Genomic DNA, 17,414 nt, shown 5'->3' on the forward strand with positions numbered 1-17,414 from the left:
GCCCAGAGGAAGGGCAGTCCTTCATGTCATGGTTCCCCAGAGGTTTCCTCCATCTGAGGTTTTTCCTCTCCTCAGTGCTGAAGGATGACTCTGTGTGAGTCCAGAGGTTTTTTTCGTATAATGGCCTTTAGAGGCCTGTTTATACAAATGTGGTTGTGACTATGCAATAAACAGTTTGATTAATTTTAACATTTGCTCTGTCATGATTTTGGGGTCACATTAAGGCAATGATGGGAAAACTGCCTGTGACAAATTTGGTGTCAGAAAAGCCCCTTCTGTCCTTAAAAACTTTCATTTGTATGCGTGCATTAATTAAAGAGGGGATCGGCGGGTACGCCCATTAACATCAGCCCTGACATCAGAGGGACCACCCATTCATTCAAGGGTAGGCTCAGTGTACCTGGAGCACACAAGTTCCCATGTAGGGTCATGAGAGGAACAAAGATAACGGTTAGGGGTGTGTTTAAATAGGAGGGTATAGATATAAGGGGATGCAGATAGCTTTGTAGGTTAGGGTCAGAAGTTTGAGTTTGATTGTGAAGTGTATGGAGAGCCAATGGAGTCATTGGCATAATGGAGCACCTGATGAGGAATGGTGACAGAGAAATACTAATCTGGCTGCAGTGTTAAAAGTCACATGTTTGACAAATAATAAAATGACTCTTATAAAATGCAAATTGAAATTATTAGAGGGCCCAAAGGTATCAAATAGTCGTGGTAGAGCAACAAAAAGGGCAAATCCAAGATTTCTCATCACATGATTCACAGAAAAAACTAATCACTGCCACAGACATTTATTATGTCCTAGTTATACTGGAATATTGGGGACACTTAGACACCATTGATTATTGACCAACAACTAAGAAAGGCATACAGGGTTAATATAATATTTTTTAAAGCATAAGAAGTGGACTCATGTACTGAGCATGGATTGCTGAGATTAACTGGGCTTCTATCAAACATCTGACTAAATGTTTTGGACACACTTTCATAATCACATAATACTAATGGTGGTTGTATGGACCACCTACTGCAGTAAGCCTTCACTTCTGTGACATTCACAAGAGGCTTCACATTCCTGGTTAAAAAAATGAAGCCTCTGAACATTGATTAGGAGTCAAGGATCCATGTGAGCTGTCATTCCTAAGCAAATCTATGTAGAAGCTTTACATAATCTGGACACTGAAGAATTTTCATGCTCCGGAGACTCCGGAATTTTCTGTTTCGCTGAGCTAAACCAGCAAGAAACTTATCTAAGGTGAACATGCAGACTTCCTGGCTTTAAGAGAAAGCTTTACTACAATGTCAGCTCAGTGACATGAAAAGGCAAATGAACAAAAGAAGGAAGCATGTCACTTCCTATGGCTGACTCAATTAAAAGGTTATGTGTTAACCGATTCAACACCAGCGTGAGGCCACCAGAACGCCGGGAAGAGTTTAGGTACATGCAAATGAAGAAGAGACCTTGGATGCTCAAAAGCTCACAGGATTCTACAGCTTTTTCTATTTGCCAAATAAAAGGTATAACCTAACTTGCAAAGTCTATAGCACATGGCTACCTTTCCCTGTCACTCAACTATTGATTTACATTGACTCCTCCATAGCCCATATGTGACATCAGTGAGCTAGCTGGGAACACAAGCCTGATAATAAAAAAATGGTGGGAGAGCCCCAAAGAGTTCTATACCCCTTCGAACTCACGTTTTTACCTAGGACACTCAACAGGTTGGCAGAAGAGATGCATACAATTTCAATTCAAAATCCAGTGTACAGTTTAATTTAATAACACATATTTAAGATTTGCACTTCTATAATCATATTTTTTTTTTTAAATAAAAGTTATTAGATGAGTATAAAAAGTACACATCAAAAATGAATAACACGTTTTGGGTTATAGCACTGTGTTTGGTAGGTGCTTAGCACAGTATCTCACAAAAGTGAGTACACCCCTCACATTTATCTAAACATTTTATTATATCTTTTCATGTGACAACACTGAAGAAATGAAACTCTGCTACAATGTAAAGTAGTGAGTGTACAGCCTGTATAACGGTGTAAATTTACTGTCCCCTCAAATATAACTCAACACACAGCCATTAATGTCTAAACCTTGGCAACAAAAGTGAGTACACCACTACTGAGAGGACAGTAAGTTTAGATTGTTATACAAACTGCACACTCACTACTTTACAGTGAAAGAAAGATGCAAAAATATTTGAAGGCATTAATGAAATAAAAAAAATAAAACAAAATTAGACCATATGGACAAAGATGATCTTACTGTAAAACCAGCACCGCTATGGTGTTTCTGCTTTCCCTTCCCAAATTTGGGTTCTGTAGCAGCTTAGCTGTTTGCGATAAACAGGACAAGCGAAAACCAGGGCCTCAGCCCAATGGAACTTGCATGGCAAATTCAGGACCCATGAAAGCTCAGAATAACCAGAGCCAAAGTTTTCTCATCTGTCTAAAATGAATTGCATAGTACGTGCACATTGACAGAGAAAAAAATTTATGATTTTTTTTTGTCAGAAAACAATGGTTTAACTTCTGCCCTGGAAGTTTTTATGGAATTCTAAATACATTACAAACTGTGTTTTGAAAGTTTTATATTCATTTTAATAATTCATATTTGTTCCACTAAATTAAAAACACATATATATTGGGGAATATTATAATTTCAATCCATTCCTAGGTTTTTTTTACTGTGTGGGCTCAAAGGCCCGAAATGTGACATGATGCCACAAACAATTAGAGGTGATGACACCCCCTGCCCACACCTGCCGCTCATAAACTCCCTTCACTCAGCAATACCTTATTATTAACATGGTTTGCTCTCCTATCATAAAACAGAAACATTTCACATGCAGATTTCGAGTTGTTCTTTTCTCGTTTAGGTGCATGTTGCAATCAAATCAGGGCTAGACTGGTGATTGTGGGGTTATCAGCTGCCTGATGACATAAGTGTGGCAAATGGACGGACATGCGTAGACACAAGTTATGTTTTTATGCTCACACAGCCTGCAGCCATGCATATCCCACTATTGGTCCAACCATAGAAACTGATTAAAAATACCTTTAACCTTCCCCCAAGGACTTCCATCCCACTAGTGTAGCCATAGTTGGATGTCCCAACTCCCTGACCACAAAACTCATATAGGGGTGGGTCTAACCATACATAGGACAGGGCTTATTCTAGATACTCTTAAGACTCTGTGCTAAGAGTCCATGGACTAGAGTCCAGATCTAGATCTAGTTCTAGAATTCAAGTGTGCAAGCACACAACCCACAGTGTTGGCGGATATAATATTCTCAGTTAAATAACAAGACCACCCAGAAATGAACATTTAAAATCACACTTACAAGGACCAAAATGAGAAGAAGACGCAGGAAAACCTTTTGATGGCAAGTGCTTTTGTGAAAAGCCATTCAGCGGTATGGTGTAAAACATTCGTCTGACACTGAAACCAGAAGCCGCCAGTTGTTCCTCTATAGTTTTGTCTAAACATCAAAGTACCGCACATTGTCGTGTGTTTCAAAGACATGAATGAGAACACAAAGTAGAAGGTGTGGTGCAACGCAACAAAACATCTTGGTGTAAGCCCTATTATGCTAGATGTCCCTGTGTGCTTCTCAATGGGAAGTACATTGCTGAGGTGCCTGGTGTCAATATGTGTATCTTTCTATCCTTCTATCTATATATTTATACATGTATCGATGGAAGGTAATAAAAGTGCAGTTTCATCCTACCTGAAGTTATAATGGGGCATGTAGGACACGGATTCTGTTTCTCTCTCTTTTTTCAACTTTTTTGTACATATAAGCACAAAGAACCTACTGTGCCCGAGTTTATTATCACATTAATGCCTCTCATCAAATGGTGATGTATGCTTTGTCATTGAGAAATAAAGCTAGGCTAAAAAACAAAGGAGCAGTGATTCCTACTAACGCAATATTCATACCTGGGAGACTCCTGATGAAAAACTCTGGGTCGCTGGAGTGGGTTTGCGGTACACCCCACTCCCTGCCCACTGCCCCTCCAACAATGGCATGTGTCTTGTAATATCAGGGTAACCAGAGCCCAAAAGTTCCCAGGTATGACCATGTTAGCCAAAGAAAAGGTGGACCCTTTAGTGTTATATACGATAACATGAATAGAAAGAGAGGATGATGATGGGAAGACCTCTGAAGTTCCAAAAGTTTATCTGTTGACCCAATAGACGGTATCAGAGTCCAACCAATTCATCAATAACAATGGATTAACATACCACTGGTATGTATATATATATATATATATATATATATAGCTGACATCTTACCCAATCTCTTTCTATTGATTTGTTAGTTCACGCTTTCCCATCTGTGATTTGCCTTTCATAATTAATATAATTCTTTATTTATGAGCATATTCTACAGCGCTGTACAATTTAATTATGGGCGGTTGACAGGTACATAAGTACATAACAATAAAACACACAATAAAGATTAAAAGAGTTGAGGACCCTGCATGAGAGCTTGCAAGCTAAAAGTAATTATATTGGTAATTGAGACAGACTGAGAGAGTTCAATAAGTTGAAAACTTCCAACGCCCACTTGGCTGAATAAACCTTGAAATGGAGTAATTGACAAAACGGCACAAGGCAGCTACAGCCTTAGATTAACACAATCCTGGTCCTTATCAGCCCAGATTTAAAAGACTCCGCAGGGTGAACAGGTTACAGTATGCTATGTTGAGGGTTAGTTGGACTGAGTAAAAATCTATATTAGTTAGTCCCAACTAGTACGGTATTGGTGTCCTCATATGGAAACTTGGCTATACCTGGGGACTTCCTTGGAAGTATTCTGGAACCCTGGCAGTGCCCACACCCCTGATCATTTTAAAATACCTGTACTTTAGCATAGCCTCCAAAAATTGTATTTGAGCTTTGGGAGTCAATGTCAGGTTCTAGTAAACTTGGACCAAATCAGGGTCCCATCAGCCCACCACGGTACTGACTCTTCTGGAAGGTCTTGAAAAGGCATGTAAAAATGGCACATTCTGGCCCAGACTGCCTATCTGGCACACCTGGCAAATACCTGGTCGCCAGTGGCTGATACAGTAGGGCTGCGTATTTACCTTTACTGCTGTTGGGGAGGTAGATCAGGTCCTTCAGTGTGCCTCACCTGCTGGATACGTGCGCCTGCACGCTGTTTGGGTATAAAAATGTTATAAGCACCAGCGTGTATCTAGCCGGCAGTCACACGTACGTCATTTGGTAGTCGCTGGCCTTAAAGTGCGAAGGACATTTAGTCGTTCCCGGTCCCTAAATCCAGCCACCCCATAGCATACAGAGACACCTATATTCTCTAAATATGTGTTTATATTTAATAAATGATCATGAGCTTAATCTGGATCTTTTGATATAATCTAGTCCCTTATTATTAAGAGAAAAAACAAAACTCTTTGCTCACTCAATAATAGTAAAAAGATTGTAAGAAAATTGCAAAAAAAAAACTATTGCGAAATGCCCATAAGCAAATCAAAACTTTGACCACTACAAAATACTCCTTTTTCTGGGCTAAGAATCGCCACAGAGAAAGATTGATATAATAGACCAGGTTTAAATAATTGATTGCAGGTACATTGTATATTGTGTCTGTCTGCGTTGCCCATGCGCTGGACGCTCACGCAGACTGTGAAACCCTTTCACCTTAACATAATATATGGAAGCTGTGATAAAAAATGAACAAATGTATTTAGGGTTGCCATATTGGCCTTTTTTCCCCCAGAACACATCCAAAGTTCTTCTTCTTGGGAACTGATGGTCTACAAGGGGCTCTGAATGTTACGCCTAATCAAGTCGGATATCCACAATGAGACTATTAGGTTAGAGAGCATTCATGGTTCTAAACTGGAATCAATAAAAATGAGACAAGACCATTGAATGATGATTATTCTTTATTCCCTACCAACCATAAATGTTCTTTCCACGTTCATCACTGTAGGCGCAGGTTAAACACAGATAATGGATCTGCATTCCGCTCAGAACCTGTAGCTTATTCACTGTCGCAGACACGCTTTGCTCTATTCCTTCCATTGAAATACGCAGTTCCCAGTGACGGCCTTGGCAGTTATTCTGCCTCACCCCAGGGGGGCAATGATTCAGAAACCCAGTTCCGCCACTTAAAGATGCACTTAGCGTAAAGACAAATTGCCCCGACATAATGGCCTTTTCTAACCAGATTCTGTTACGCAGTAACTCAAATAACTAAGTCTCTTTCAGATAAATGATATGCATGCGATCTCCGTGGTGGGAACGTTTGGACAATAAAACCTTAATCGGAACCGTCATAGACATTAAATGCCAACTATGTCTGTCTGTCAAATAGTCCCAGGATGCATTGCAGCTGAAAAGGATTTGGAGGCCTGGAGGCTGTTGCCCCATAATTTCAATTAGAAGCCTCTCCTCTGAATTTGAATAAATGGGGTGAAAATGTCAGTTCTGCAATCATACAAACGCTGACAGCTGTCAAGCATCAGTGCTACGCAAATCAGCTTAGAGACCCCCGCTATACGTACTTAACCCTTCGAGTGCCACAGGCACATTTTTCCTCATGGGAGACATAGAAAACCTACACTTTACCTAGAGAAACCTATGTATTTTTTGTTTCTTTTCAGAACAAGTTAAGCGTTTCATTAATAACTAGTTTAAGGCAAACTGTGCATCAGGGGAAGAATGGTACCTTTTGGCCCAGGGGCCAGGTACAGCCGAGTGGCTCTTGTTTGTCCCCCCCTTGGGTAGATAACAAATGCACTAGCACACATTTACACTTACTCACACAAACACATTCTACTACACAAACTTACACAATCACACTAAAACATTCTTACTCCATTATCACGCCTTCACCCCCATTCCATCACACATTCTCTTCATCACACTTTCACTCCATCATTCTATCACATCGCCACATCCTTACCTTGTCCGGAGGATTTTTCATAGCTGCTCTCACACGGTGTTATCAAAAAACAAAAACTGTCTGCGCTTCTCACCCTAATAAAGTTGGCAACAAATATATAAACATAATATAAATGAGAGGTTTTGGTTATATGAATTGGCCAAAGCATAATTAAGCTCACCCGTCACGTCAAGGCACACTCTCAATAGACCCTACGCTCACCTCCTACATAGTGGGCACACAAAGCAGTTTATACTGCTACCAAAACCTTATTAATGTGTTGGGGGAGGTGCAATTAAACCTCCTCCCTATTAACCCCTGGACAGCAAGCTGCAGATTTGAGCCTGTGACTAGCTTAGCGCACTGACATTTTTTCTTTTCCCTGTTTGCACATTTTTGAGGTTGTTGGCTCCTCATTAGTCTGGTTGCAGCTTGCTGTCCAGGGGTTAATAGGGAGGAGGTTTAATTGCACCTCCCCCAACACATTAATAAGGTTTTGGTAGCCGTATAAACTGCTTTGTGTGCCCACTATGTAGGAGGTGAGCGTAGGTTCTCACCCTATTGAGAGTGTGCCTTGACGTGGCGGGTGAGCTTAATTATGCTTTGGCCAATTCATATAACCAAAACCTCTCATTTATATTATGTTTATATATTTGTTGCCAACTTTATTAGGGTGAGAAGCGCAGACAGTTTTTGTTTTTTGTATACATTGTACAGCCAACACACTGTTTTTGCAGCATGCTTACACCTGTTTGGTAGGCCTCGTATTATACATTTGTATTATTTGAGCCTGTGACTAGCTTAGCGCACCGACATTTTTTCTTTTCCCTGTTCTCACACAGTGTTAGGCTGCTTTCTTACTATGGGGTTCCGTAGCATTGCATTGTATTACCCTACCACATTTCTGTTTCCTTCCACTAGTGTTGGAAGAATATTGGACCAAGCCCTTAGCCACAGAGAGTCGGACTGCAATGCACACCAGTTGGTGTTGCATGGGAACGTAGTAGGGATTCCCTCCTCTCTACCCACTGCTAAGCTCTCAACCACCAAGTAGTGGCGGTATAACTCCGAGTGTCCGAGCACAAGCAGAGTCAATGAGTGCTGTGCAGAAGTCTCCTTCCATGGCCCAACCACCACATGTCATATGGAACTATTGGAGGGTCAAGAAACATTATTAGTAATTACAAACCCAAGAGATGCAGGGAAGGGGCCCAAACCCAAGCTTGTTTTCCTCCAATTGTAGCTTACATCCCCTCCATCAGTGTGGGAAAGTAGGGCAAGGAGGAGGCTGGGGCAGTTCTCTTATCATTAATTATCCCCTTAAAACTCTTAAATAGCATGTCTCATTGTTATCTCTCTCATATTATCTTTACTGCATATATGTGTTTTACCGGCCTCACTACAATGAAGAGCTTACTCTACCAACTGTTTATTTTGCATTTTATATATATATATATATATATATAGGTTTTAAATGATATGTGTTTAATAATCTTATAAATGAGACTCTCTGGATGACCTCACCCTGGAAAGAGGACAGAGAAAATAAACCTATATACTTCTGAAAGTTTCCCTACGTGGGAGAGATGATTCTGGGAAGACGGCAATTAGAAAGTATTATTTTCCCACAATCTCTTTGGCAATGTAAGTAGTTTGCCGAGCTCTTGAGTGTTTGAACATGGAGAGAGCCTCTTTAGATGAACCATGCCTTGCGAGTACTATGGAATACTTTCAATTGAGTTCTCCTTAAATTTGATCAATGTAGGTCTGGATACATGGCCTTGGCGGGGCTCTGTGTGCGGGAACAGCCCGTCTGCGTGTCGGAGCAGGTTGCGCCCAGTGAAATACGTGGAGTATATTGTTAACGAACTAAACTGCTGGAGGATTAATTAGCTCTGAATCACATTACACAGCAATTGTTCTGTGACTGCAGAGGATGATTAATGAAGCTCAACTTTTTGAGAAAGAGAGGCCTTTCCGTGCATGGGGACGACCGATTCTTCTGCATCCACTCCTGTGCTTTTATTCAATGTACACAATGCTTTCAGTCTTTATGGCTACTTTACAGGGTGCTCTTGGGGGGTGACCTCCTGTAATAAAATAAATTAAGGGCTGTAAAGCAAAGATCTTATTTTTTTTCTTTCCGAAAGACATTTCTTTTTTGTGCCTGGAATAGAGTGTTTTTTTGTTGTTTAAGCATAATAGCGGAGGGTGTATTTGGACCTTGGTGTATATATGTATTGGACCCTATATGTATATATATATGTGTATATGTAAATGTATATGTGTATATAGTGTGTGTATACAGTGTGTGCATACCTATGTGTATATGTATGTATATGTAAATGTGTGTGTGTGTGGATATATGTATGTGTATGTAAATGTGTGTATACAGAGTGTGTGTGTGTGTAGGTTCAGAATATAAGTTAGAAAGATGCCAAATGTAAAAGGCAGCCAAACAAGATAAAAATGAAATATGATTATTTAAATAAATAATAAAAAAGATTATAGCAAAAAAGTGAAGAAAAGTTGTCGACAGGTGAGGTGCAAATAAAGAGGCAGAATAAAATTGAGAGGGAAGAAAGAATAGAACAGAGGGAGAAAAAACATCCAGAGGTGGAAAGCAAAGAAAAAAGGAGGAAAGGCAAAAAAAACCAGAGAAGGGGCCCTTCCAATATAATTGCTCCAGGGCCCAAATCCGGCCTTGTATTTAATGTATGTATTCTGATCATCTAGAATAACCATTCTTAAAATATTATTTTACATTAGATGTTCACAAACTCTTTTTGCCCTAGAGATTCAGGACCCCTCATATAAAGCAAGCTGTCATCTCTAAGATTTAGTTACTCTGATCACCAGCATACATAGCTGTATAATTATACAAATCTGATACAATAATTATGCATGATTACAATTAATTATATGAACCGATTGGTTGCGCTTCGGTAAGCATGAGATCATAAGAGTTGCCTCCGTTATACCGAGTTATGCATTTTTATTTAGCCAGAAAATTAAAGGTAATGTAACATATTCAGCTAAAATGACCCTACTGCATGCCTGTGAGATTTCAAATTTTAACCCTTTAATAGTCTGCCACAAGGATTTTATTGTAGCAACTCGCTAAAGGTGCCAAATCAAATCCAATGGTTTTCATAATGGCACTGATGGAAACCATTACTGGTCAACGTAAGATATTCTGAATATTCAAGCAAGGATGGTATATTGTATATACAAATGTGATGTACCAGTTTCAAAAGCACCATTTGGGACGCTCAGATACACTACATTGCCAAAAATATTGGGACACCTGACCATTACACCAAAAGGGACTTTTGTGACTTAACATTCTAAAAACATTAATATGAAGATGGTCCCTCCTTTGTAGCTATAACAGCTTCCAATCTTCTGGGAAGGCTTTCCAAGAGATTTTGGAGAGTTTCTGTGCATTTTTGCCTTTTCATCCAGTAGAGTATTTGTGAGGTCAGGTGCTGATGTTGGACGAGAAGGCCAGGTTCCCTGTGAAGCATGATACCTAACATATCAGAAGCCAGGCCCTTTCAGTTCCCGCCAGGTTAAAGATCTGATCAAATTGCATCTTATCTTAAGTGTGTTGCAAAAAAATAGCTGGAAGCATTTTGAAGACTCTGAAACCTTCCCGCATGCCGGTTATGTTACCAATTTAAAACAACTTGAGACATTCACCATTAGATTCCCTTGATCAAGAGGGCAATTATGTTTTCTGGAAATAAAGAATACAAGCAGTATCTGTTCTTTCTACTGCATTAACGCAGTTGGGCTTAGAAAATGCCAACCAGTTAGCGCCCCAGCATCTACTGAGATTTAAATTTCCATAAAATAAACAAAAATCATTGTTTTTTAAATTTATGTTGAAAAGCCAAAAAAGTATGTTTGATATTGCCCAGTAAAGGCTATGTATGCGCAGCATACTTTCAATGACTATTAAAGTTATAGGGACCTCTAGTGGCTATTGGGAAAAGTACGCCAGAGCATTATGGGAATAACCGACAGTAACCAAAAGGGATTTCCATGAACTGTACAGCCTTCCGCACACACTAACAATGATTCATTTCATAAATTTCAGAATGCTTTTGAAGAGGCTTTGGGTAGGAGTCAATAAGATGGTCAAAACATGAAAGTAAAAAATTGAAGAAAAAAATACAAAATGGTCAAATAATTAGAAACAGGAATTTAAGCGTTAATTTATTGCTACAATGCACAGAACACAAAGGGGTATAAACAGGCAGAACAGGGCACAGGAGGGGATAACGCATCTTGATGCCTTATCGTGGTCTCCACTTAATGTCCTTTACTCCTTGAAACTGCCTCTTTAAAGAGTGATTATCTGCCCAATCGGAATTCAGATATGAGATGTCTTCATCCTCTTCAAGTTTCTATAACAGAAATAAACAGATAAATAAATAAAAGGATACGTAACATAACATAACATTTAGGGAGCTGTTATGTATCGTGTAATGTTGTACATATGAAATAAAAATTAAAGGGACAAGGCAAATAGCCATGTCGGTTACATTAAAGAGCATTACCATATTATATAAATGAAGCACAATTTCTTAACGATACCATTCAGGCACCAAAAGTAGTGAGGAGTAGCTAATAATTCCAATAAATCACAGTAGAGGACATCTTACCTTAAGTTCCTCCTGTCGTCTATGGTAATACAACATTAATTTCTTTTGCTCTTCTTCTGAGACAACTGGTTCACGCGCTGGGGCTCCTTGACCTCTCTGGTAATGTTTGAAATAAAATGAAAAGGTCAGCAATGCTTTTTCCTCACCTGAACAGGTGCTTGTTTACTGAAATAAATGCATTTAAAATCACCTCCTCTGCTAAATTTAAAACGTTTGCAACAAACAGAGCATTAGACGCCAAAAGCAGGCACTGATAGGCTGCTGCCATAGCCATTGTTGGGTGGTTGTTAAGTGGAACAGCCTCCCAGCAGAAATCATAGAGGCTCATACAGTAAGTGGAACTTAAAGCTGCATGAGATATGCATGTGGCTCCAAAATCTAAGACAAGGCCAACGACTGATTAAGGACTGAGTCTTTAAAGCAAGAAAAAATCTGAAGACTAGACGGCCTGAACGGTTCTTATCTGCCATCAAATTCTATGTTCCTGTAGAAACTAAATCTTTCTGTGCTTAATTTATGTGATTAACCAAGGCATATGAGTCTACATAGAACAGCATCATTAAGATCAGCTTTCATAAAAGATCACACAGAAGCTAAAAAATATGATTTTATGGACATATGCTGTTACTATGATCTCATTTAAATCGGTGGCCATAACCTAAAATCTTCTCAAACAAAAAAAAATAATAAACTTAATCCAGTTTTTTTTGGTGTGTTTCTCCACTTTCCCTAAACTGTAGGGCCGTCTCCATCTTTTTTTATCTTTTTGTACCTTTTGTATCTTAACAATAATTTTGGTTTTCTCATTCTTCCCCACAAAGTCCAAAAGCTTCTTATTCCTTTGCAGCTCTTTACCGGCCCACCATAACTGAGCGGCAGGTTCTTCGATAACTAGTTGGCTGGCCTTTAATGAAAAAACAAAACACCGTTTATGAGCAAACTTAATAGACATTGAAGATCCTGAATTATCCTAATGAACGAAAGATAACTGCAGCACTGTGCACTATTACACAAGACACAGCTAATTACCTACCAGACATTCATGGCATGCAAAATTACTGCAGTAGATTCCACGATAAACGTGGAATAATAGAAATGACTAATTCCAGACTAAGCTTTGCATAATTAATAAGTAACAGCCGAGGACTACATGACAATATGTTAATATGAGAGAATATATATATATATATATATATATATATATATATATATATAACACACACAATATACATATTGACATTGTGGGTACCCTAATGATATTTGGCTAGCGGGTTGATTTTCAGAACTGACTTTTATGGTCCGCATTATACCGGTCTATACAACATCACCCAATATTTATGGGTATTTCTGAGAAATTATAGATTTGTGCAATTAAAGAACGCATTCGCTGATGTGCAACACTCAAGTACAAGTTTTTTTCTTTACCCAGGTTAAAAAAATTCTAGTAGGAATCAGTATTAATAGGGACAGGTTTTTTTATGCCCGTTAAACGGTTTTCATGAATCTGTGATGGACACACTAGAGGTTAAAAAGAAAAAAACAATTGTTGCCATTCGTGGGTTAAATAAGGGGCATTAGTAGGCAGTAAAAGTACAGAATGACTCAATTGACCATTGTCTGCAAAATGTAGGCAGAAGCTCAGTGCTGATTAACAGAATCTAGAATAATTTACTGCAGGGCGATCTAAATTGAGTTTATTCACTAAACTGGCACCCAGTTTTTATTTTTATTTATTGAAGGCAGGTTCAAAGAATGTCATTATGCATGACAAACGCCAGTGCATTTCTCTGAGATGGCCCTGTGTAATGTATAGTTAATGTGGGGAGAGCACATTTGACACGGAGACTTTATGTTTTTTTTAAACTCAAAACTGCAAGTTTTTTTCCTACTTTAGACCTTTAAATAATACGTGCTTGGTGGTACTCAGTAACAAACCCTGGTCTACAGGACAGCACTTTAATGAAGAGCTGTAAATCTGCATTTAGTTATCAGTCACTGGGATCTGCTTTATGTTATGCATTGTACAAAAAAGAAAAAAAAAATCAGTTACAGAAGTTACTGAAACAATGTTTTCTGCAACAATTTTTCCCCAAGGGAATCACAAATTAAGCGGCAGGGCCAGATCTCAGAGGATACATGCCTGAGTTCCAGACAGGTCTTCGTTATTCTCAAACTCCATTCGGATGGGGTCGTGTGGAGGCAGCCCCATGGGATAAACAATCATTACCGCCCCTCGGAGCTGGTCCAGAGCATCTTTCACCATTTCCATTGTCACGCACACATTGGCTTCAGCTTGTTTCTGTGGGATTAAAAATGTAACAAAAACCAATCTCATACACATTGTCAAAGTGAATAAACCACAAGAGGTTAAAGCCTAGAATGAAGCACTTACTGTCTGACATGTGAGACATTTTGGATTTTATCTCCTCCTGTTCAATAAGACTCAATGCCAGTTGGATGTGGCCAGGCAAATTCATTTTTTCCTAGAATATTTTTCTAGTAGTAAACTTAACTGAAGGAAGTATTAACGTGACATTCTCATGCATGATAGAAGTTGTGTCCTGTGCCAGGGTTACACACATGTAGCCTATATTCTAATGATTCACGTAAACACAAGCGTATTCAGACACACAAGAAGCTTCGCCGAGCAGTAACCGATAATGATTGGTAATAAAAACCCGCTATGTCTCTAATCTCATCACAGAAACATATAGACCGGCATATGGTGTAGTGTTAGACTGCATGTGTACAATGACCAAGGTACATTGGATGCTTTCAGCATCTCTTTCTTATGAACAATTCCTCCTATTGTGTTGCTCTCTATTCCTTGAGGCTTAGAGCAATATGTGAAGCACACACAACATAAGCTGTGGTGGGGTTAAGGTGATGGAGCCCCCCCCCCCCACTTAAAATGCGGGGGGTATTAAACACTAATCTGCAACCATCAAGCAATAAACCAGTATCACACCTCACGCTGATGAGTTACATTGAGGGTGAAACAGCTGTCCGTGAGTGGTGACCTGGCTTTTGCACCTCTGTCCCAGTGACTGCCCTGTACAGCGTGCATTCGCTCCAAAGGGGTCCGCGTAGTAAGTGGATATAGAGGCAAAACCCTGATCGTTGTTAACCTAATTTGCATATACCTACCCAGAATCCCCTGCTGTGGTGGCAGCACTACAAGTTTTCTGTGGGAACAGTAAGTCTCTGGGCTTGCCTGGTGGTTGCATAATGTGCTGCTTAATTATGCATCTAATTTGGTTACATTGACGATGAAACATGTTATATGTAAGTGTGTAATCTCAAAAAGCCTAATTCCCTGGCTTATGGTGGCAATAAAAAATATAAACTTTATTTTGATTTTTGCACATTACGTATTTTAACCGCTTTCAGTACCCTAAAGGCCACATTTTTTACCATAAATTGGCGATTTGCTGAGTGGGGCTTCCTTCAGAAATCTTAGAAATACACAATAATTATGTAAAAAAAAAAACATATACTAAAATTTTTATCAGGAAACAGATGAAAGAGTTACTAAAAATCAGGCTTACCTTAGACACCAAGGCCTTTGCCTCTTCAATGGTTTTCTGTAACACCTTCTTCATATTGTCATTGGGTGCTAAAAATGTAAATACAGATATAAATACAAATCAGAAAACCCTCAGTTTTAACAGTATGTGTTATATTTATATATATTAATAATAAAGCAAAGCAATTTATCATATTTATTATATGAGAATTAAAAACGCATAACTGTCTTTAAAAACAAAGTTCTACTGCTGTATACTAAATACCGAACACTCAAAGGTTTCTTGTTCACAGGACCACATCCTTTAAAAATTATTTCCCCTTTAATGGGACGGATAGTTCGATGGTTACCGTGTCCATTTCGTCTTCCAATCTCATCCTTCCTAAACACACTTCCCCCACTAGGGACGCATTTTTCTTCCCACTCATCTTTAAGTTTTAGGTCTGCGATCTGCTCGTCAGTCAGCCCCTGCATATTTGGGGGCAGAGTAATGCCGTGCTCCGACAGCTCTCCCATCTCTGCAAAAAGGGAAGATTTACTGAACTACTATATACTATACATATACTACGAATACGTAAACATTACAATACATTAAGGATGTGCGACTTCACCCGATCAGAATTTTCTTACTAATAAATAGTGCGGGCTCATGGTGAGTTACTTTCATCCTTGTGTGGAAGGGAATGCACTTTAAAATGAGGTGAGAACATTAAAGTATTTGTTGCCTTCTTAAATAGAGATAAATCAATATATATATATATATATATACCATAAAATATGAAGCCTAGGGCCATAGAGCTGTATATTTGTGTCTTATATTCATATTTTTGCTATTAAATACAAGCTGGTGCCATGCATTAAGTATTCGAGAAGAAATCAGAGACATAAATTGGCATATATTTACCTGAACATAGTCTGTCGACTTTAAGCCTTCCGTTGTAAATAGCTGTTACTTGTTTGACCAGATCATCCACAGAGACGCCAACTGTTGTATCAAAAAGGAATTGGCTTTCATCGCCCCGTTTTACGTGTAAACGGACCATTTCTGTAATAAAAAGCTCTAGTTACCCATCATAACACAAAGCATGTCTGCCATCCTTACTTTTCTAAAATGAATAAAACAATGAGATAGCACGAGGTGAAGCTGCATGTCGGCGTTGTAAATAATTTGCTTACTTGCAGTAAAATATTCAGAATTATGATTGATGGTTTATTTGCTTAAGCAGGACTTTGCTTCAGGGCAGCGGACCCCGACAGAGAGAGGCTTTAGAAAAACTATAGGAATGAATGCATGTGTTTCAGATAAGGTGGGGAGCATGTAAACAGACTAAATACATGAAAACAGCCTCATGACATGGGTGCTGCAGAAAGATAACAGGGACTCCCCATGGGGGCCAATCCGGTGGACTGGGGTATGGTTACTGGCCTCATGGCGGGAACAGCCAAAGTGAAGATATATCAATGAATTATAAACATCTCTCACTTGGCTCTTCATAATTCATCATCTGATCTGTTATGGGAATCGTGTTATAGAAAACAATAACAGAAGGTGAAAAGGTATGGACATAAAGTGTTCGTTGGTTTCCATGGTAACCAAGCCACACTCAGCGTTTAACCAACGAGAAAACCCACTGATGGCACTTTCAGAGTAAAAAAGTAAGTAATGAGTAATAATAATAATAAAAAGATGGATCCACAGAGATCAAGAGAAGAACTAACTGCGAGTCTGCAGTAAACCATCTCTGCATTCAGTGATAGGACTTCTTTTATATTAATAAAGGGTTAAACACCGAGGATCTCAGCACCCAATAAATGTGACAAGTCCCTGATTAGACTATTAAGAAAATACAGTCAGTACACTGCAATACCCCCACACGGCACCAAATACCCAAGCGAGAGGGTTTATAATTGTTATAATATATTAATTATAATTATTGTTGCTATGGTTATGCAATTTTTGAAGAGGAAAACCTACTCACCGCCGCACCAGACCTGGACACTTCACACTCCACTTCCGGGACGGGTTTCCACGGAGACAGAAATCAACTTCCGGGGATGAGCCGCCCACCGGATTCCAGCCGGCAGTCATTGCGCATGCGCGCATTTCAGATCCCTGACAGGGCTTATTCTAGAATCGCCTATTAGAGGCTATTTGAAGTAAATGCAATCTTACATTTTGCGCGGGAATCTGCACATACTTATTACCGGCCCTGTGAGTATTTGCTGGGAACGAGCGTGTTGCAATGTAACCAGCACCAGCGTGAATAACGTTTATAGATCAA

The 17,414-nt window shown here is 39.2% G+C and overlaps 1 protein-coding gene across 2 annotated transcripts; it reads right to left on the minus strand.

Annotated features, from left to right (window-relative positions):
• Positions 1–11,237: 11,237 nt before the first annotated feature.
• On the minus strand, positions 11,238–16,175 carry LOC149277314 (cilia- and flagella-associated protein 298-A). 2 transcript variants are annotated; one of them, XM_089503073.1, is made up of 7 exons: positions 16,037–16,175; positions 15,483–15,650; positions 15,155–15,222; positions 13,747–13,905; positions 12,379–12,510; positions 11,607–11,702; positions 11,238–11,348 (listed from the first exon to the last, which is right to left on the minus strand). In XM_089503073.1, the coding sequence occupies exons 1-7, from the start codon at positions 16,173–16,175 to the stop codon at positions 11,238–11,240; spliced, it is 873 nt and encodes a 290-aa protein (XP_089359199.1). The 2 variants fall into 2 exon arrangements, with proteins under 2 accessions (XP_089359199.1, XP_089359200.1); XM_089503074.1 differs by lacking the exon at positions 11,607–11,702.
• Between the last annotated feature and the right edge of the window lie 1,239 nt (positions 16,176–17,414).

Source organism: Sceloporus occidentalis, unplaced genomic scaffold (genome assembly GCF_023333645.1).
Source record: "Sceloporus occidentalis isolate IW3139 unplaced genomic scaffold, rSceOcc1.0.p SCAF_219, whole genome shotgun sequence".
Lineage (NCBI taxonomy): Eukaryota > Metazoa > Chordata > Lepidosauria > Squamata > Phrynosomatidae > Sceloporus > Sceloporus occidentalis.